Source organism: Palaemon carinicauda, chromosome 21, assembly GCF_036898095.1.
Source record: "Palaemon carinicauda isolate YSFRI2023 chromosome 21, ASM3689809v2, whole genome shotgun sequence".
Classification (NCBI taxonomy): Eukaryota; Metazoa; Arthropoda; class Malacostraca; order Decapoda; family Palaemonidae; genus Palaemon; species Palaemon carinicauda.
This window is the reverse complement of record NC_090745.1, coordinates 19844679-19866850: the sequence shown is the minus strand read 5'-3', so window position 1 is coordinate 19866850 and position 22172 is coordinate 19844679. Positions and strand designations below refer to the sequence as shown.

General features: G+C 47.2%; 2 protein-coding genes across 2 annotated transcripts in view; one reads left to right on the top strand and one right to left on the bottom strand.

Moving 5' to 3' along the window:
* nonC (serine/threonine-protein kinase Smg1) overlaps positions 1 to 442 on the top strand; it is a 357997-nt gene extending 357555 nt beyond the window's left edge. Inside the window, 1 exon segment of the mRNA XM_068344859.1 lies at positions 269 to 442. Coding sequence (XP_068200960.1) covers positions 269 to 346 — 78 coding nt within the window. The 3' untranslated portion in view covers positions 347 to 442.
* A 129-nt stretch (positions 443 to 571) lies between these two features.
* The window catches only part of LOC137615204 (BOS complex subunit NOMO1), a 71394-nt gene continuing 49793 nt past the window's right edge, over positions 572 to 22172 (bottom strand). The window contains exon 12 of the mRNA XM_068344860.1: positions 572 to 1441. Within this exon, the coding sequence (XP_068200961.1) occupies positions 794 to 1441 (648 nt within the window). The 3' untranslated portion in view covers positions 572 to 793. The remainder of the gene's footprint in view (positions 1442 to 22172) is intronic.

Sequence of the window (22172 nt, the reverse complement as noted above, 5' to 3'; positions counted from 1 at the left end):
AAACTACACAAATTTTATATAATTTGTATTCTTCCTAGCTATACAAACCTAAGTCATTTCCCAAACGTTCCGCCTCAGCCGTCCCTCAAGTCTTTGTCCAGAAGTGTTTTGTTAATAAGTGCTTGATGCGTAGCACATCATGCACAATAGTTTCCGTAGAAAACGAAACTAGAAGTAACCACATGTAAATGACCCAAGTTTATAAGCTAGGAAAAACACAAATTATGTAAAATTTGGTTTTTAATTGTTAATCTTATTAACTTTTCAGGCCGATTATACCATCAGAGAAGCAACAAATTTGGATAACCTCGCTACACTGTATGAAGGATGGACTCCATGGGTCTAGAAATATGTACCACCTGATAAGTAAATTGCTTCATATTTATGGATTGCTATACTGTACTGTGAAAACAAACTTCACAATAAAGTGTTTCTAATTTTTTTCCTTGTTTTAATACTGTAGATTCCTATTCCTAATAATGTGTTACTTGTACATTACCACACAACACTAATGTATATCTATAATTTTAAAATCCCACATATAATTTACAGGGAAAATTGAATCCTCAGAAATAAATACATATTTATTTTAAAAAATGAAACTTTTTACTAATTCATTTACACCACACTACACAGCTTAACAAAAACAGTATTTTGTGAATATTGTAATTCTAATTACATTATATACTGGCAACAAAATGTTAGCCTTAACACTCGCCCTGGCATACTCACCATAAATATACATACAGTAAGTGTTGTTATTAACATGTTAGTAAACAATACCAACAAAACTCTAAACTTTTCTAGACTTGACTTTCTTTCTTATAGGCTCACCCACATGAACATCAGAGGTAGACACTAATCTAGGAGCTGGTTTACGTGCTGTGAAACCAACTAGTAATCCAGATAACCTTTCCACTGTAGGTCCTGTCTTGTCATAATTGAAGGCTATTACAACTAATACAATTGCTAAAGCAAAGCCAACTACTGTTCCTTGGCTCATTTCTGCATCCACACTCCTCAAAATTGGTTTGAAATTTAAATTCAAATGCTCAAATGCTGAATCTGCAACAAAGGTTATCTCGGGACTGGTATATTCATACTGTGAGGTAGGTAGATTAGAATCCAAGCGTAAGAAGTATGTGCGTTTATCTGCAGTCATTGGTGGCAACATAAAATAAGGATGAAGGCCCAGCTTGATAGAGTGAATAGGAGAATCAGGAAGATCATCTCTGTAAAGTCTAGCAACAAGAGATGAAAGATATTGAGGTTCTGTGTTAACCTTGATGGCAACATCCATTTGATTGAATGGTCGCAAAACAATGAGTTTCAGGTCTCGTACATCAGTAGTGTCTGTGTGAACAGTGCGAGATGATGGTAAGGTACGCTGAACATGCTGGTTTATGCCACTTCCAGCTTTAAGTCTTAATTCATACTGACACTGAAAAGAAATGGAGCAAGGTTAGTTAAATACATGCGATACTTTAAATTATGCATAAAATAGCAAAATATAAATAAAATTCCAATAAAAAAAATTAATTTCCAACCAATAACATTACTGTACACAAAAGGAAATAATTCTATTCATTTTGACAGCTTTGCAACATGTGCTCCCTGCCTTTTACAAAGTTTTGTCCAATACATGCCAAGCCACTATAAAGAGAAAACATCCAATGGAACAATTGCCTGCCATCTGATCCAGTATTTATGATCACACTCAAATTGAAAGATGCATAATGATTGTACAGAGGAGTTAGAGCTGGTCTCTGCATTATTAATCAAAATGACAGGTTTTAGTAGTTCCTCTGGCTGCAGCCAAACTGGTTTCTCACATGACATGGTTAAAGATGTAAAAGTTAATAAGCACTCAATATGCTACAAAACATATGATATATAAATTAGTAGAAATAGGAAATTAAAAATTAATTTGTATTTTTCCTAGCTATACAAACCTGAGTCCTTTAAATACGGAATATGTTTTCAGCGGGAGCTGGAACAGACGTTGAATTAGTTAACAAGGTAGTTAACAGCAGGTGGTGAGCATGTGTGAGGAGGAGGAGGTCCCCTTCCACCTGTCCGTCAAGAGGTCTTCACTTTTGAGCTTCAGCTCAGGACTGAGAGAGGGGTTGAGGTGAGAAGTTCAACTTTAAAGTACTCAGGCTGGTGTAGCTAGACAAAAATACAATTTTTTTTCAAGATTTATTATTTGTTCCTGCAGATATATAAACTTTTCATCCCTTAAAATAGGGAGACACGGATTAGTGGGTTGAAAGTCCCCCTAGAACTGAACTGGTTGGTTCTTTTTCTTCCCTGATAGTATCAATCTGCTTGGTCCTTTACAAAAGCAAAGATGACTCCAGATAACTCCTACCTGTTTAACATAGGGATGAATAGATTGGTGCATGGTAAAAGGAGGGATACCTTCCACCGAGGGGAATAGCAGTCCAGCGTATGATGACCAACAGGTTGGTATACTGTATATTCCACCCCCCCCCCCTTGTCTAGCTACGATGGGGGAGATACTTGTCTAGATTCTAAAGTAAGGAGCTCAAAAGTGTCACTTACCAGCATCAACTTGGATCTAGCGAGTAACACTTCGGCTGCTTCATCTCCAAGAGAGAGGAATATAGAATGAACAAGAGCCAGTCATTCTACTTTCATTCCAGACTTACACCTATATACCGTATATACTCGTGTAATGTTCGATTTTTGAAGGCCTATTTTTCAGTTAAAAAAGTAAGGGTCGAACATTACACGAGATATATATTTGAAAAAGTAAAAATTTCTGGCCTACCGGTAGGTAAACGTAAGCTAGGCCTACGCGAACATTACCCTAGGCTATGCTACCTACCGGTAGGTAATTGTAGGCTTTACTTACACGTATGTAAGGTTACCTACCGGTAGGTAAACATAGGCTAGGCCTATATATACAGTCCTAACCATGTTCATTTAACACCAGGCATATTATTAGCATGGATTTTATTTCCTAAACCATCATAAATAGTTTTTTTCCGCTCCGAGTAATGACTTTACCATAACGCAGCAAGTATGAAGCTAGCAAACAGTCGGGTTGCGTATGTTATAACGTGATATGGTTAATGAAAAAATTATGCTCATTTTATTTTACTTAGTATGGTATATTAATTGACATTAATAATAAACCGCAAAAATTTTTCTTAATTAAATCCACATTTTTTTTTCTCCAAGTTCGAACGCTAGTTTCGGTAACTCCAAACATTTTTACGGCTTGAACGTAATTTGTCGTTTCAGCGGACAGCGGCTGCAATAACTTGAAGCTTGAATTTTGCAGTAAATTTTTTATATTTCTTGGTAGACATCTTGAAGGGTTATGAGTAAATTCTTATTTATATATATTGTGAGGAAAAAAATGATCAGCATAACGGGTAATTATAATCACCGTAATTACCTGCAATTACCGGTAATGGTAATTTGTTACTCAAACCGATGAACTAATTTTGTTTGCTACTTGTAGTGCTTGCTTGTTTTTGATAATCGTCTGTTTGCAACTAAGTTGTTCGCTAGAAAATGTACGCTGAATACTCAATTGTTATTGTAAACAGATGTTAGTATTTAGGTGTTATTCAGTTTGTTTTATATATTTGTTTGTCGCACTTAGGCATAACCCTTACTTTGTTGGTAATTATGGTATGCTGGAGATAAAAGACCTCTAGCCTACTGCCAAAATCAAGACTCGAACATTACACGAGGTATATGATGAATTCATGATTTTGAAGGCAAAATAGGGGGGTCGAACTTTACACGAAGTCGAACATTACACGAGTATATACGGTATTAGCATAGACAAGATGCTTACTGTCCCACAATGGAGTTGGGCTTGCTACAAACCTACTTGAGCAGCCAACACAGGACCAAGCACAACAGTGTCAATGCATTTGTGGGTATACTCCCATAGATTTAAGGCTGTGAGTGTAATCTACAAGATTACTCTTAAAGCAAGGGGGCGTATATACCACTAAATACCTGAGCTCCTGTCTTAGATGGTACCCCGACCGTAACAGTGGTTGAAGTGTCTGCTTTACGGATCATCTCAAGGTCAAAGATTATGTATTTGACACCTCTTTCTTGGTCCTGCCAGTGCTAAGGAAGAGTCACTGACATTCAGGTAAAACATCTTTTGATTGCCACCCGACGTTTCACGTAGAGGGGGAATAGAGAAGAATTCGAACCTCAGGTGGTATCCTAAAGGTTTTGAGTTTTAGCCTAGCACAAAACTAAGAGAGACCTCCTTCCACCCTTCAGCATAGGAGACTAATGCAGAGTTTGTGCAATTCACCTACTCTCTTCACCAATGCTTAGGTAGCAAAAGACAATCTTGAAGAACCATGACTGACAACCTTCTTAAAGGCTAGAGTACACTTAAAAACCTTGAGAACGAGGTTCATGTCGCACTCTGTGGGCCTGAGTTTCAGCGGTGACAAAGTCTGCTCGAAGCTCCTCATGACCATAATGAACTCCTAGGAGGAGAAGAGGTCTTTATCCTTGGTCAAAAGCCCACACTCAGGGCTGAGCTGTAGCCTTGATAGAGGAGCTTCTCACGGCGAAGGAAGACAAGGAAATCCACGACTTGCGCTAGAACCGTTTCAGTCACAGAAGATGGTCCATTTTCCCTGGTAAAAAGCGACAAATGACTGTTGTAAGCATTAAAAAAACCTCCTTCAAACACATCCCTGTTTATGGTGAACAGGTAGATCCCACGAGAGCCCCACAGAAACAGAAGCTTCTCTAACTACGCAGAGATGTAGGGACCAATCCAACCTTACAACATGCCCCAGGCAAATGAGTGTGTCTGCTAGGACATTCCTCCTGCCTGGAATGTAGCTGGCTGGTAACTCTACAGTGTGGAATGTATCTGTTGCGTCAGAGTGGGCGTGGCATAATGGCCCCTGCCTGACGTAAGTCACTACAGTGGTGGTGTCACAAGCAACCGAGTGCCTCCTCAACATTCTTAGAATGCTTGCAGCGTTAGAAGGGTTGCTTGCATTTCATGGACGTCGATAAGTAGATGATGCTTCCTCTTACCACACCCATGAGATGACCAGATTGTTCAGGTGTGCGCCCCACCCTTTTCTGAATGCATCTAAGCACAGTTGCAAGTTCAGAGGCAGAAAGTCTAGTGAGACTCCCCGGATAGAGTTTTCCTCGTTCAGTCAACATGAAAGATTGTACCGAGCCTCTGTCCCACTGGAACATTAAGGAAAGGGAACAGGAGATCCCTAGAGGCTGACAAGAATTCCATCAAACACATTTGAAGAGATCTCTGGTGGAGGTGTTCGTGAGAAATGAGCTTTTCCAGCAAAGAAAGGTGGCCAAGAAGACTCTACTAGCCCCGAGCTGGTATTCCTCTCTTGGACAGAAACAGTTGCGCTACCTCCTTGAGCTTCATGATTCAATCATATGATGGAAAGACTCTCAATGTTACCATGTTTATCATTGTGCCCAAGTACTTCAACCTTTCCTTAGATATGAGATTTGACTTTCACCATTTTATCACAATCCCAGATAGTGACAAAAGTGAGAAGTCACACTCGATCCTGTAGCAACTGCCCCACGAAGGAGGCCAGGATCAGCTAACTGTCGAGATACATTATATCAACAGATGTATCCCTTGCAAGTAGGCCCAAGCTGCTACCAAGGTGAACACCTGAAGCAGTGTCTTGAACTTGTACACCGCACTGAGGAAGGAGAAGTGGAGGTACTTTCGAAAGAACTGATGCACAGGTACTTAAAAGTGTGCATCCTTCAGATCCACTGACAGCACAAAGTTTCCCACTGATGAAACTCGACACAGAACGTAATGTTTCTATCCTGAACTTTGATCAACATAAACTCATTTTGTGGAGAGAAGTCGATGACCATCCTCCAGACACCAGTTGACTTCACCAGAAAAAGTCGACCGTACAATTCCAGAAATTCTTCTTGAACAACTTGGAGCACATTCTTTTCCAACATCCCTTCTACCTTTATGTGCAAGACCAGGTTTTTCAGCAATGTCAGGGGATTGGATGAGAACTATCGGTAAGTGAGAGGGAGGGGCTGCCACAGTCCTGAAAGTTTCGGCCAGTTGCATGACAAGAAACTCCCTAATCATGGTACCAGGGAAGAGGGAGCACTAGCAACAGCATTTCCCTCTTCTTCTCTTCTTATGCCTCCCCTGTGCCCATACCAGGTTGGGTGGTTAAAAAAACTGTGCATACTCGGGCCTCCTTTCGGAAGGAATTGCAGACATTCCTGATTGGGGTCCAATCCTAGAGGCATGTCAGAATCCAAGAGTTTGGCTACATCTCCCTCCAAAGTGCCAAGGCCCCTGAAGGAAACTACAGGCAGAATCAGGGAGTCCTGCAAAGCAGTCCTCCACTTCACTGCCACCTGCACGAGACTCCTCAGAAAGGAAGACATGGCTGCCCGCACCGATGACCACCTAAGCAACAGAGCTACCACCTCTGAGTCAACGTTTTTGATAATTGGGAGATCAAGGTGTCCCTCCCCTTCAAAACTAGGTTAGCCCACTGGTTGCTGACTGGTGTGCCATAAAGGTCACTGCTTTCCCATCGGACAGCACAAGAGACTGGGATTGGTAACCTTGTTGACTTGGCTAAGTACATTACTGCACCTGATCACAAGTAAAGCCATGAGACCGCTTGGTAAGAATGTATGGCAGACAATCCATGGCCTCTAAATCAAAGCCCGAGAAGTCCATGCCTTCTGCCATAAGTCTTTCCAAGGAAGGTTCCCCACTTAATGTACACATCGACGGGTCAACCTAAAGAGGTGCTGATGCAGCGAGCTTGCAATAACCCTACTCTGCCTCGAGGGTGGATGGAGACAAGATCTTATTTTGAATGGCTGAAACGGAGAGTTCTAAGATCCACAGATTTAATCAACAACTTGAACCACGGTCAAACTACCCAAACTGACCCAGGATTCCCTAGGCCCTTGAGGGGCACCAAAGTGCTGATCAATGAACGAGGCTCTCCCTAAAGAGAAAGACAAGGTCACCTCCCTCGAATCATTGCACTATCAAATGAGTGAAAGGACGTTTGCAAAATAACACTTCGACTCAGGATTTGCTGGCTCTGTCGCCACTAGTCTAAGGTCCAGTGTGGTACGGACAGACGAATCCCGAGTACCTTCATACCCAGCTAGAGTAAAGAGTGCGGCAGGTTGCTCTCGAGATTCACAACCCCCAGTAATACAATCACTCTGTCCCTAGGACAGAACCAGAAAAATAATATGGGGTTGAAGCAGCCCCCGGACGGCCAACATCATCGAGGAAAGAATCTCTAGCACTAATTACGGAAAAGACAGTAGCAGCAGTTTGTGCTCTTTCTTGTGTTGATTGGGGAGAGGGGACAGTCCTGGCAACATGCCCCGAGGCATAGGGAGGTCCCTCCGCCCCAACAATCGTGGTTTTTCATTGCACACAAGCATGCACTAGGGTCAGGGTGACAGACACAGGGGAATTGGTGGTAATTACAAGGGTGATGTATGGGATAACTCCGAGCACTGGGGCAAAACGCAATTTTGGCCCCAGAGCCAACAACATGCATCCTCAGGTGTGACACCCTCAAGTGCCGAATCTTTTCTTACCAATACTAGTGTCACAGGAGTCCTTTAAGCTTTGGAAAGGGCATCATTAGGGTCACAGACACATTAACTGCACGTTCACCACAGGAGACACAGGCATTGGGGACACTGGGTGAGAAGTAGCCCTAGTTACTAGTTCCCTCAAGTGTATGGAGGGCCTATCTGAAAAACCTAAGGAGGCCCAAGCCTTCCTTAGGTCAAACTTCAAGCTGGTGTCTGCACGGCAACGGGCAAAGAGCCTCTAACTTCAGGTGGGGTGCCGAAAACACTGGGAACCCCACATGCCACCAGAAAGTGAAAAGCCCTTTGACATAGCTCTGAGGGCTCCTTGTTCCTGATGCATAATGAAACAAGGGTGTATGCACAGGAAAGGCGGTAGAAGACCCACGTAAGGTGATAATGCAAAAGGTGAAAAATCACCTTGATTATCATCCTGAACATTGCTAAGACAGATTTGGGAGAAGGCTCTGCTTTCCTTGGCGTCTTCTTGGATATTCTCAAAACAGACTTAGTAGAAGGCTCGGCTTTCTCTCTTTCCAAGACATAAGCCTCCCACTGTACAGGAGACCACGATCTAAACAGGACAAAGGGATGATTACAAACAATCATGCAATCTACAAGAAGCACAGTGTCTCAAACTAAATATGGTTTAGACAAAAACCGGCTGCAACGTAAGTGCGAATCTCTTGTTCCACAGCTATATCACAAGCCATAATTTGGTAAGAGCACAACAGTGCATTCAAAAACAATATTAAGAGCTTCAGACAGGTGGGGTCATTAAGCACCTCATTAGTGAATTAAACGGCTGAGATATGTTCAGCTGGCTGCTGACTTTTAAGAGTAACAAACTTAAAAGGAAATTAATGTTTACTTCCGTTTAGTTTGGGAAAATCCAGAGAAGACTCGGTTAATCTATTACAGAGGGGATGATGATAATGTCATTCAAGCTATGATGAACTTTCATTAGATGATAACAGTGAGTTTCATAAGCTCTATAATACTTTGCTCCTTTTGTGAAATCTAACAAGAAAGACCAATGAGTTTTCATACAAAGGCAGTGATTCTAGCCTAACTTTCCCTGTTTTGAACTCCTCACGTTTTGCTTAGCATTTCCGGTGTGTCTACCAGTAACGGTTCTGGTAGGTGTAGTGCATTATAGAGTTGATAGCCTCTCCATGAGTATTACTCTCTCAAGTTACTAAAGATCCTTCTACTGCAAACCCTCACATTTTCATTATCTGGTCACGTCAATACAACCACTGGATTCCAAGATAAAAGACCAGGCTGGTAATCCGATTCCTAATGCTCACCTACATAGTGGCGTATTGTATGGTTTCTGAGGCATATCGTATGAGTCACGTGGAACAAGGAAAACAAATTTTGATTGTCCTTTTTTTTAATGTTTCTGCTGAAGGTGATAAGTTTTCAACAGGAGCTGACCTGTAGGTGAATCTCATTCCTCTTGATGATTATTCAAATCAGAATTATGCCATTGGCACATGATGCAAACAAAATGAGGACAGGAATGAAAGAGTTTTGCTATACAGTCAGCTCCCACTCTTCACGAGGGTTAGGTAACAGAGACAGGCGTGAATTTGCGTACCTTTGCTGCCCTAGGGTGAGATAACTCCTAACCTAACAACTCACTGCCCATTGCCTACGCTCGGATAATTAACACTAAATACTGCCTTTTTTACTTGGTTTCTATCACAGCATAATTGTTCCTATGTAATAATACTGTATAATACTCTCTAATACTGTAGTGTATATTACTCTAATATACTACTATCACTACAGTAAAGCATAACTGTACTGTAAATGTTCGCTGTTTTCGTTCGGATGGCTTGACTTACCGCATACATAGCCTACATTTACAATAAACATTATTACTGTAATTCTGTACTGTACAATATGTATACAATTTGAGATTCTATGCAGCCATCTATTAGCATGACGCAATGCCTGAGTCAGTGCCGTCTCTTGCCAGTACTGTAGGGAATCCGTTCGACATCTACAGTAACCCAATAATAATATTTATCCCATCTTCTACATCAATGGGTTAGAAAATTAAAAGATAATGATAAAAGTATCCTTGGTAATTTTATAATCATTGCGTAAATGCATACATCCTCAATATCAACCGAACAAAAAACAGCCGTTTTATTATGTTTAATCAAATTGTATATCAGCTGTTGTAGTATGAACAATTGAATCAGATATCAGCTGTTTTGTTTGTATTTCAATCATCGTACGATAGTAAACAAAGTAGCATAAGACTTGACATTTTTACATCATACCCTTATTCACGATGGAGAAAAGATCCTCAAGAAAATATACTACAATATAGATTAAAAAGCTGTAAATGAAGGCGAGAAAACGAACAATAATCATAGCCGCTATTCTGTTTGGAATTGGGAAAAATTGTGTCCGAAAACAGAAAAGAAATTTAGTGCGAACCTATGAATGTGCAAATCGTGAAATTAAATGGAAATGCCAAATTTAGAACATATCATTAGTGTGTCTCAAAACCAAGAATATAGTTGTTATAACATAATATAAATAACTTCCCAAGCTTTATAATAAAACACCACAGAGTAAAAACTATAAATTATCATGCATCAGCAACAAGAATGAAAATACGGTTAACGGGTATTCTAATAGCATATTGTTCATTAATAGGTAGTAGTTTGGAAGAATTGACTAAAAGACATATATACTCATTTTAATTACAGTATATCGTTCTATTTTTAAGCAAAATAAGAATATGTAATGCTAATATGACAAATTCGTAGATAATTTGTATTTTTCCTAACCATACAAACCTTAGCTATTTAAATAGGGTATTACTTTCGGCGTAGTTGAAATGACGAGCCATTAAATTTTTAACGAGGGTTTACTACCCTCTCGCTAGTTAGCGAGGGGGTAGGGAAGGAGTAGCTAGCTACCCCTCCCCCCTCACACACCGGTGAACTAGTTCACTTTGCTTAGAGGTAGGACTTATCCCGGGGGACAGGGCTGGCGGGCAAGTTTGATTAAATAGCTAAGGTTTGTATGGTTAGGAAAAATACAAATTATCTACGAATTTGTCATTTGTTCCGTAACTGAAATACAAACCGCGCTATTTAAATAGGGTGACTTAACCCTTAGGAAGGGTGGTAAGTCTCAGCCGTACTGGCTTTGGCTTTTTGCCCGGGGACTCAATATCTGAGTAAGTAGAACTCAAGATAAGGAGTCCCTGCACCTCGCAAGTACCTTGCTCTGCAAGGATCGCGGCCTACGTAAGCTTGTGTGTGAAGGAATGAAGTGTGACTCTTCCTAGGAAGTTGACCTGGAGTCCTTTAGATGGAATTCTAGGTTAGGACGTTCCCAATACCACCTCGTAAGGGTAAGGGGGACGCGATAGTATTATCTTAATACTAGGAACACAAGGAAGCATGGTTTACCTGCAGTGGTTTGAGGTCAGCTGTGCAGAGAACCCAGGATGCTGCTTTCCCCAAGAGAGGGGAGGATGAAGAAAAGAATACGGGCCAGGCATACCTTTTCATTCATGCAGACTAAAACCGGGTAACAATGCCCTCAACCTTCTGCTACTTGTCCATTAAGGAGCCTGAGGCTTAGACCAGCTGTTGTGCAGCCACCACAGGGCCGATAGAGAATGTATCGAGCCTCCTGTGGGTCACGTCTTGCAGGTAGTGGGCTGTGAAGGTCGTTTGACGCTTCCAAACCCCTGCTTGTAGAACCTGCGTCACTGAGTAGTTTCTCTTGAACGCCAGGGACGTAGCGATGCCCCTGACATCATGTGCTCTAGGGCGACGTGACGGAGGAGGGTCTGGATTCAGAGAATGGTGGATGACCCTGCGAATCCACGCTGAGATAGTGTTCTTCGTGACCCTCCTCTTCTTCCTTCCTGTGCTCACAAACAATGCTTGCACTCGAGGACGAACTGCAACTGTTCTTTTAAGATAGAGCCTCAGACTCCTTACTGGGCACAGTAGGAGATGGTCTGGGTCATCTGTTACAGAACGGAGACTCGAAATCCGGAAGGAGTTGAACCGGGGGTCGGGCACTCCTGGATTTTGAGTCTTAGCTACAAACTCAAGGACGAACCTGAACGTTACCTCCCCCCATCCCCTTGAATGGGCGATGTCATACGAGAGACCATGAAGTTCGCTGACTCGCTTGGCCGAGGCCAAAGCAAGAAAGAACACCGTCTTCCAAGTCAGGTGACGATCAGAAGCCTGGCGTAATGGTTCGAACGGAGGTCTCTTAAGAGCCCTGAGGACTCGAACCACGTTCCATGGAGGAGGTCTCACTTCCGACTGAGGGCAGGTTAAGTTCATAACTTCGTATGAGTACAGAAAGTTCTAGCGAGGAGGAAATGTCCATTCCTTTTAGCCTGAAGGCAAGACTTAAGGCTGAGCGATAGCCTTTCACTACCGAGACTGAAAGGCGCATTTCTTCCCACAAATACACAAGAAACTCCGCTATTGCTGGAATAGTGGCATCGAGAGGAGAAATGCCCCTTCCACGACACCAACCACAGAAGGCTCTCCACTTCGCCTGGTAGACTCTTGCGGATGACTTTCGTAGGTGTCGAGACATCCTTTCCGCAACTTGTTGCAAAAAGCCTCTCTCTGTGAGGGGATGCTGGATAGTCTCCAGGCGTGAAGCCGTAGTAAGATGTTGGCGTGTGGTTACTTGAGTAGCTCGTGTCGAGGAGGGAGTTCTCTCGGGAGTTCCGTCAGGAGCAACAGAAGGTTCGGGAACCACTCTGTGTGATGCCATAGCGGAGCTATTAAGGTCATAGACAGGTTGACCGATATTCTGGCCTTGTTGAGCACCCTTCTCATCAGACAGAATGGGGGAAAGGCGTAAACATCAATGTTGTCCCACCGTTGTTGGAAGGCATCTTGCCAGAGTGCCTTGGGGTCCGGGACTGGGGAGCAGTACAGCGGGAGCTTGAAATTCAAGGCTGTCGCGAACAGATCCACTGTCGGGGGACCCCACAAAGTCAGGACTTTGTTGGCTACTAGAGGATCTAAAGACCACTCAGTACTCACTATCTGGGACGCTCTGCTTAGACTGTCGGCGAGCACATTCCTTTTGCCCTGAATGAAGCGAGCCCAGAGTGGAATCGAGTGGACTTCGGTCCATCTCAGTATCTCTACTGCAAGATGGGATAGCTGTTGTGAAAAGGTACCTCCCTGCTTGTTGATGTAAGCCACTACCGTGGTGTTGTCGCTCATCACCACCACGGAGTGACCCGCCAGGTACTGTCTGAACTGTTGAAGAGCCAGATAGATGGCCTTCATCTCTAGCAGGTTTATGTGGAGGCACTTTTCTGATTCTGACCATAGGCCTGAGGTCCTGTGGTTTAGAACGTGGGCCCCCACCCTTCTTTTGAGGCGTACGAGAACAGCATCAAATCCGGGGGGGTAGGACGAGAAGAGCCACTCCCTTTCGGAGGTTTTCGTCTGTCACCCACCATTGAAGGTCTGTCCGTTCCGCAGGACCCATAGGGACCAAAATGTCCGGGGAATCATGACCTTGATTCCACCGGGACTTGAGCCGCCATTGCAGGGATCTCATCCTGAGGCGCCCATTTGGAACTAGACGGGCCAGAGAGGAACGGTGACCGAGGAGACGTAATCACGATTGGGCTGGGAGTTCTTCTCGTCTGAGGAAAGGATCTGCGACCCTCCTCAGCCTTGCTATCCTGTCGTCTGATGGAAAGGCTTTGTGGAGATTGATGTCCAAGATCATCCCTAGATATACCAGTCGTTGAGATGGAAGCAGAGAAGACTTCTCGAGATTTACCATGATCCCTAGATCTTGGCAAAGTCCCAGAAGCTTGTCTCGTGTCGAAGAAGGGTCGACTCCGAGTCTGCCAGGATCAGCCAGTCGTCCAGATAACGGAGTAGACGAATGCCGATCCTGTGTGCCCACGAAGAGATCAGGGTGAACACTGGTAAAAACCTGAGGTGCTGTGGAGAGACCAAAACACAGCACCTTGAACTGGTAGATCTTGTTGTCTAGGCTGAATCTTAAGTACTTCCTTAAGATCTGGAAGTACGCGTCCGTCAGATCCAGTGTACACATGAAGTCTTGTGGTCTCACTGCAAGTCTGACCGTGTCTGATGTCTCCATGCTGAACGGAGTTTGTTTGACAAACCTGTTCAGAGCTGAAAGGTCGATGACTGGTCTCCAGCCTCCAGACGCCTTCTTTACAAGAAAGTGTCGACTGAAGAAGCCTGGGGACCCGTCGACGACCTCTTGGAGAGCATCCTTCTTTAGCATGGTCTCGACTTCTGCCCGTAGGGCTATCCTCTTTGCCGATCCCATGGCATAGGAGCTCAACGACACTGGATTCGCTGTCAGGGAGGAAGAGATGTTATGAACGGGACGCGATATCCTTGACTGATTACAGAAACCGTCCAGGAATCGGCCCCGAGTTGCTGCCACCTGATTGCGCAACATTGTAGGCATCCCCCCACTGGTGGACATGCAGGGGGATTGCCAATTCTAGTGTTTGCGGCCTCGGCCGCTCCCCCTAGGATTCTTGCCTCCCCTAGAGGACTTCTTGCTGCTGTTTGGACACCGTTGTCTTCGCTGCCGCTGCCGGTTTCGTCGTCTTGGACTGGCGAGGTTGTTGTTGAGGTGCTGGAGGTTTGTAGGGCTTCGATGTGAGAGCCCTTTGGAGTTGAGAATCCTGATTGGATTTCCTCCACCTCTCCGCTGCCTGTTCCATATCCTTGGGCTCAAACAGGCTCTTTCCCATAAGGGAAGAGTGTCTGAGCTTGCTGACTTCGACGGTTGAGACCTTCGAATGGAACCTCTCTACCACTGCATCACGTCGTTTCAAGATCGAATTGGCCCACAAGTTCGAGACTTGGTGGGCCAGAAACTCAATGGTGCAGGTGCCCGAGAGGAGGAAGGTCTCCAGGGCCTTCCTAGTGCTTTCCTTGGACATATCCTCGGATCGCAAAAGAATGCCCAGACCCCAACCAGACATCCAGCCACGAAGTAGCCTGCATGGCACACTTCGCGACCTTCTCCTGGTTTAGGATCTCGGTCGCCGAGAAAGTCACTTGCTGGCTAGAGAGTCTATCAAGAGGAAGTCCCATGGTAAGCTCTTCCACAGAGTGGTGCAACGGAAGAGCTAAACAAGACTCTCCATAATCGCAAAATACCTCCTCTGGTGGACACGAGGAGGCGGGAGGAGCTTGTTGCCAGCAGTGGAACAGCTGGAGGAGGGGAGCTCGGAGAGCTGGCCCTCAACCTTATCCCTGGCACTCTTAACCCCTTGGGACCAGGGCAGAGCCGCACTGGCCTTAGTGGGTTTCTGAGTGCCAAAGACTCGGTCCAGGATCGTGTCCTTGCCCTCACGAGGAGGAATCTCAGGGTCCGGAAACTTGTTGAGATTCCTCATCAGAGTCAAGACCTGCCAGAAGGCATGCTCTGACTCTTGCTGCTCTCCCCCTGGAGAACTGGCAGCAAAGTTTCCCGTCCCCAAAGGCTCTTCTTGGGGGGACACGTGGACGTTCTCCGCGGATCTCGTTGGCTCTGGTCGAATCCTGGAAGACGACTTCGGGATGGTCTTCGAGTCCTTCGGTTCCCTCCTAGGAGGGATACAGGACTCCAGCAACGAAGTCTGAGGGCTCTTCTCCGCCCCAACACAGGACGATTCTCCTGCTCGAGGTGGGGTTGCTCCCATTGATGCGGTGGGAGAAGGTCTCACCTTGGAAGACTCCCCTGAGGACGGAAAAACCTCGTCCACAGGGGATGGAGAAAACGTCTGCGGGGGAAGGAGCCTTCCTGACGGACTTCTTGGGAGCCAGCTTGACCCGAGGAGAAGTCACCACGATCTCTACTCCTCTCTTCCTCTTCAGTGGGGTCGGAGCTGCCCTTGGTTTGGGGCCCAAATCAAATCAGAGAAGGCAGGCTTAACAGCCTGGACGACAGCTCTGATAAGGGATTCAAACCATGGCTGCTTACTGACAGACGCAGTGTCAGAGACTCCCTCTGGAGGGAAGGGAATCGGGCGATCCTTTGGAGTAGAGACTACAACATGGCCTGCCTGGAAAGAAAGGGAAGAAGATGGGTGCCTGGACCTATCTGAAGATCTCACCTCGTCCTGCGAGCACGCTGGTTTGCGCTTGCGGGGGAGGGGGGGGAGCGTAAAGACGACCTAGCTGCTCTTGTTCCAGACGACTCGTTCGGTAGCTCGCGTTGTAACCCGGTGGGAATCGCGCTGGGGCTGGGGCTCGCGCTGGGGCTGGGGCTCGCGCTGGGGCTGGGGCTCGCGCTGGGGCTGGGGCTCGTGCTAGCGCTCGCGCGAGGGAATAATCCCAGGTTTGCGCGCGGGCGAGTGCTGGCGCGCGGGCGAGCGCTGGCGCGCGGGCGAGCGCTGGCGCACGGGCGAGCGGGCGAGCGCTGGCGAGCGGGCGAGCGCTGGCGAGCGGGCGAGCGGGCGAGCGCTGGCGAGCGGTGGCGCGCGGGCGAGCGATGGCGCGCGGGCGAGCGATGGTGCGCAGGCGAGCTATGGCGCGCAGGGCGTGCAGGTGTGCGACTGCGTACAGGTGACGGTGCGCGTGGGTGCATAGGTGATCTACGGCGAGCAGGCTCGTGGGCGCGATTTCGTGCTGGGGAGTGATGGCGCGCAGGTCGCGGTCTGGTGAAGACAGAGGGTGCGCAGGACCAGCAAGCGTGGAAGCGCGAGGAGGAGACTGCTCGTGGGCGCGCAGGATCTCGGAAGCCTCTGGAAGGGCGCACGGTAGGGACTGGAACCTGTGCGCGCGATGGTGCGCAGGCGAGGGCTGACGGGTGGGCGAGTTCCGAGGGCGCGCAAGAGATCGCTGGCGAGAAGGTGAGGGGCGAGTCTTCTTCCCTGTGCTCAGATCTGGAGATCGAGGGCGCGCAGGCAAGCAGGAGGAGAGCGCTGGCGAGCTGGAGATTGTGGGCGCGCATGAGATCATGGGCGCGTGTGGCACGTAACAGGATCAGGGCGTGGAGCTGTGTGCTGGCGAGTAGGAGATCGCTGGCTTACAGGAGAGCGCTGGCGCGCAGGTGAGCGCTGACCAGCAGGAGATCGGTGAGAGCGCTGGCGCGTTGTCCCTGGCATAGGATGTCTCTGGGTCGTTGTCTCAGGAACATCAGGAACAGGCGAGCGATTGCGCGCAATTGCTCACGAGCGCGCAGGAGAGCGTGGGCGCACAGGGGATACCTGGCACTTAAGGGACTTGCCCACATTGTGAGCAAGCCCCTTTTGCCCCGAAGGGACCGGTGCCCGTTTGAAAACGAGGTGCGTGGGCGCCCACAGTGCGTCAGCTGCCAGGAACGGAGAAGGAAGGTCAGCAGGTCTGGCCGGTGGAGGAGATCGCAATGATCTGCAGAGAGGTCCAGTGATGCAACTGCAACGGTCAAAGCACAGTGAGGAGGATCCTCTGCGGGGGATTGCGAAGGCGAGGAGCCGAAAAGGAGCCTCCTAACTCCCTTGTGGGGAGAAGGAAGGCCTCTACGGCGAAGAGGAAGACAAGCCTTGCGTCAGATACGTCCTCTGGGGGCATCAGGAACACCATCGTCAGTCCTCCGAAGAGGAGTCTCTGTTAGTGAACTCCCCCGAGGGGAAGAAACACCTGCAGGAGAGACCGTTGGACTTGACCCCCTCCCTCGAAGGATGTTCGGAGGGGGGAACCAAGCCTTCAGCAACATAAGCACCCAAGGCAGAGGTTTGACCCAACTCGCCGGAAGCCTCTGCCACAACAACGTCGACGATAGACAGAGGGTCAACCTCCTCTATCACCGGCGACTGTTTGACAGCTGCTCCCAACTGGATAAGGTCAAACAGGGCTTCCCTGGAGGGCGAACCCTTAAGCCCCAAGGAAGCCCAAAGCTGCAATAAATCATCATTAGCAACATTCATAGATAAATCCTCCCCCGGAGGAGGAGGAGGAGGAGCTGCCTCGCTATGAGAGGCAACTCCCTCTCCCGAACCCCGAGGTCGGTCAACACAAGTACGGCCTACGCTACCACTCGACGGCCTCTCAGGAGAGACAGATCGAGTGGGAGCTTCGGAGGAGGTTCGGGCAATGAAAGAAGTGTCCTTGGAGATTTCCTTCTTCAAGATCCTTGAAGGAGAAAGATCCCGCTTGGATTTCTTCTTTCGGCGCTGGGAAAACTTCTCCCACTGGGAGGTAGACCACTCCCTACACTCACAACAAACTTTATCCTTATCACACCGTTGGCCCCTGCAGAACGGACACAAGGTGTGAGGGTCCGTCTCGACTGCCGACATATATGTCCCACAAGGGCGATCTGGTAATCTGGGGCATTTCCGCATGATAAAGAGAGAGGCCAACTTCCAAACACACAACTGCCAAAAAAGATTAAGGCTGTCAATACACGAGGGTGAGAGCAGACACGTCTGTTCATCACCCGAGCCAGAAGCAAAGTGAGCTAGTTCACCGGTGTGTGAGGGGGGAGGGGTAGCTAGCTACTCCTCCCCTACCCACCCTCGTTAAAAATTTGATGGCTCGTCATTTCAGCTACGCCGAAAGTAATACCCTATTTAAATAGCGTGGTTTGTATTTCGGTTACGTAACAACTTATCTTTACTTGTAGTGCTCCAGCTCTGTTGTGCTGTCGGTAGGCTAGCCTAGTTGTCTGAAACCTAGAATATTCCATAAGTTTTTGTAAAAAAAATTTCTACTTACATAGTAGTTTGGAAGGATTGACTCAACATATATGCTCAGTATAAATCATATACTAGGTAGTTGTGTTTAAGTAAAATAAAAATAAAAATTAATTTTATCTTTACAGTACAGTACAGTATTAAAATATTTCCATCACCAAAAACATTTGTTTCTGGCGACTTGGACTGTTTACATTTTTGCCAAGAGATGGCAATAGATGGTGGTTGCTGATATGTAAACATTGAGTGAATATGTAAAAATTGTGTTAAAGCTCACAAATTGAATTTTATTTTCATACTTTATTAAAACAGAAATACAGCTTATTTCATACACAAATACCTTGGTAATAATTGTTTTTTTTGGGAAATATGTAAAATCCTTCAGTAGCATGCCTTATTCATCTGAGTTGGAAAGAATAAATGTAAATAACGGAAAAGATTAAAATTCGCTATGTTTTATTTGCAAATACGATATTAAAACATCACAAATTTTAAGTAATTTGTATTTTTCCTAACAATACTTACCTCGAACTACTTTCTTAGGAGTATCTGGGATCTCCTCCCAACCGACCAGTTTTTTGTGTAGTTTACCCTAGTCCCGTTTTCTATGAGGGGTAACCTCAGGTGGAGTGGAACATGCCCTGAGGCTATCCCCCAGGTCAGAGAGCATGCTTGCTCAGGTCTCGATCTCCAGTAAGTTCTTGATAGCTTAGGTATCTATGAAGTCAAGCAAGGCACTCGGGGTAGGATGGGCGGGCCATTACCTGAAAGTAGTTCGAGGTAAGTATTGTTAGGAAAAATACAAATTACTTAAAATTTGTGATTTGTTCCAACACAGAATACTTACCTCGAACTACTTTCTTAGGAGACTTATACCTTAGGAGGTGGGAGTGTCCTTCAGGACCTAGAGACCGTGACGAGAATAGAAGAGGAACCTAGGTAGGAGATTAGGTTCTGCTGACCTCAAAGAAAACACGAGAAAAAAGGGAAAACTACGCAAAAAACCATCTTAGTGTCTATGTAACTCACTTCTGCAAGAATCCTAGGAGACATGTCCTTCCAATGATAGTGTATCCCATGGCAGTTTCAGGGGGCTACCCGAGCCATTTCCGGTAAGGGAATAGGGGAAGGAAGAACAAGGGGGCTCAGGAAGGAACCTGTCTCTCTTGGACTCGCTACCCGCAGTTACCACTGGGGCTACACCCTTAAACCATTTGGAGCGCGGAAATGACGGGACCGCGCGAGAACCCGCCCAGGGACTTTCTCGAGTAGTCCTTCAAGCAGTGAGCCGTAAGGGTCGACTGGTTAGACCAAGTACCTGCTCGCAGGCTTTGGCCCACTGCCATGTTCTTCTCAAATGCCAAAGAAGCATTTAGACTCCTAATGCTGCGGGGTCTGGGCTTTCCTGGAAGGGGACCCCTGCACTACTGTAGGGCCTGACGATCACTTGCCTTATCCAGAAGAAAGTGTTCTTGGAGACTGGCTCCTTCACAGTCCCAAGGAAAATGAACAGACTCTTGATCTCGGGATGAAGTCTAGCTGTCCTTTCTAAATACTGCCATACTGCAAGTCCCTCGGGTTGTCCGAGCGAGGGATAGCTGGCACTGGGAACAATTCCATTTTGGGGTCCCAAACAACTGGATTCTGAGTCTTGGCTACGAAGGAGGGTAAGAATCTGAAAGTAGTATCTCGCCAGCCCTTCGAGTGTGAGATCTCGTACGACAGGCCAGGAATCTCACCTACTCTTTGCTGATGCCAGAGCTAAACGAAAGACTGCCTTTAGGGTGAGCTCCTTGTCTAGAATGTCTTTTAGAGGCTCGAAGGGAGGTTCCAAAATCAACTTCAAGTACCCTAGCCACATCCCCCTGGGGCACTCTAACGGCTTGGGGGAAAAACGACTGCTCGAAGCTCTTGAAGAGCGTCGAGATCCACCTGGAGGCACCCAGGTCTATGTCCTTCAGGAGGAAGACTTGGGATGGACATGCCCACTTCGTCCCTGAGATAGACCAGGAAGTCTGCTATCTTGTGAATGGAGGCCCCTAATGGCCTGATGTTCTTCGAAGAGCACCCCTTAGAAAAGGTAGCCCACTACGCCTGGTACACCTCGACTGATGAACGCCTCAGGTACCCTGTCATCCTTGATGCTGTCCTTGACGGAAATCCTTCCTTTTTCAGGAGACGCTCGATAACCTCCACGCGTGAAGGAGGGACCAAGGGTTTTCGTGGAACCTCTGGAAGTGAGGCTGCCGGAGAAGGTCTGGTCTGTCTGGAAGTGTCCCAGGTGTAAGGCATGCCAGTTCCTTTAGATCCGCGAACCACTCCCTCTCTGGCCACCAAGGCGCTACCAAAGTCACCCACAGGTTGGCCGTCCGTCTCATTGGAAGGCATCCTCGAACGCTGCCGCTGGACCTGGCACAGGAAAACAAAACAGGGGGAGCTGTGCGTTTAGTCTCGTGGCGAAGAGGTCGAACACCGGCGAGCCCCACTTCAGGGGGAGGGTTTTGACCACTTCTGGGTATAGGGACCACTCGGGCCCTACCACTCGACCCTTCCAGTTGAGGCCGTCGGCCAGGACGTTCCTCTTCTCCGGAGAGAACCTGGCTGAAAATTTAATTTGTTCCACTTCAGCCCATTCTAGGAACTCCATCGTGAGATTGCACCGTTCCTTCGACTTCAGTCCTCCTTGCTCTTTCACGTAGGCCACCACCGTGGCGTTGTCGCACCCCGGATCCACGGAGCTTCCCTGGGGTAGATGGACGATCTCTAGGCCCGCTCTTTGTACGATCCTCATCTCCAGCACGTCTATGTGCAGGTTCGTCTCCTCGACTTCCCATTTACCTTTTGCCATTTTGTCGAGAAGATGAGCACCCCAGCTCTCCTTGGATACGTCAGTGAACAGGAGCACCTCCGGAGGGTCGGCAGAAAAGGGCATTCCCTTGAGGGTGTTCGTTCCGATTGCTACCACCCCAGGACTTCCTTCGTCTCTGGGGACACCAGGACTATCTAGTGCGGGGAGTCCTATCAGTCTTTGCCAGACCTTGGCTCTCCTGGGTTGGCCCGACAGGAAGGGCCAGAGTATCTGTTTCAGGGTGTCCAGTTTCTCCGCGGAGGGGAAGGCCCTCGCCATCCGGGAGTCTAGAACCAACCCTAGGAAGGTCATCCTGGTGGAGGAAATCAGCCGGGACTTCTCCAGGTTGATGATGATACTCAAGACGTTGTAGAACTGCAGGAGCTTCTCGTCTTGCTCCCTCAGTACCTCCTCTGGGACTGAAAGCAACAACCAGTCACCTAGTACCAAACCTGGCGGACGTCCTGTTCGTACGCCCAGCCTGAAACTGTCGAGAAGACCTTCATGAAGCCCTGAGGACTGTCGACAGTCTGAAGCATAGGGTTTTGAACTGCCATGTTTTGGTACTCCAATTTACCCTTAGGAACCTCCTGTTGGAGGGATGAACAGGGACCTGGAAGTAGACGGCTTTGAGGCCTATGGACCTCAGCAGTCCTCCTCCTTCAAGGTCGCTAGGACCGACTTCGGAGTGTCCATCTTGAAGCCGGTGTTGTACACGAATTGTTGAGGGCTGAAAGGTCTCCAGAACCCTGTCGCCTTCTCCACCAGGAAGAGCCTGTTGTAGAACCCTGGACTCGGTTCTCGACTGGTTCTACTGCCCCTTTCGCCAGCATTGCCGAGCCTTCTTCCTGCAATACTGCTACTCTCCAGGGGTCTCTGGATGCCAACCACTCCGCCTGTTGATCTGGGATCCGAGGTGGAGGTCCGCTAGGAAGGGAAGCTTGTACCCCTCCTTTAGTACTGCTACGGTCCCCGGATCCGCTCCGTGGTCCCGCCATGCTTGCCAAT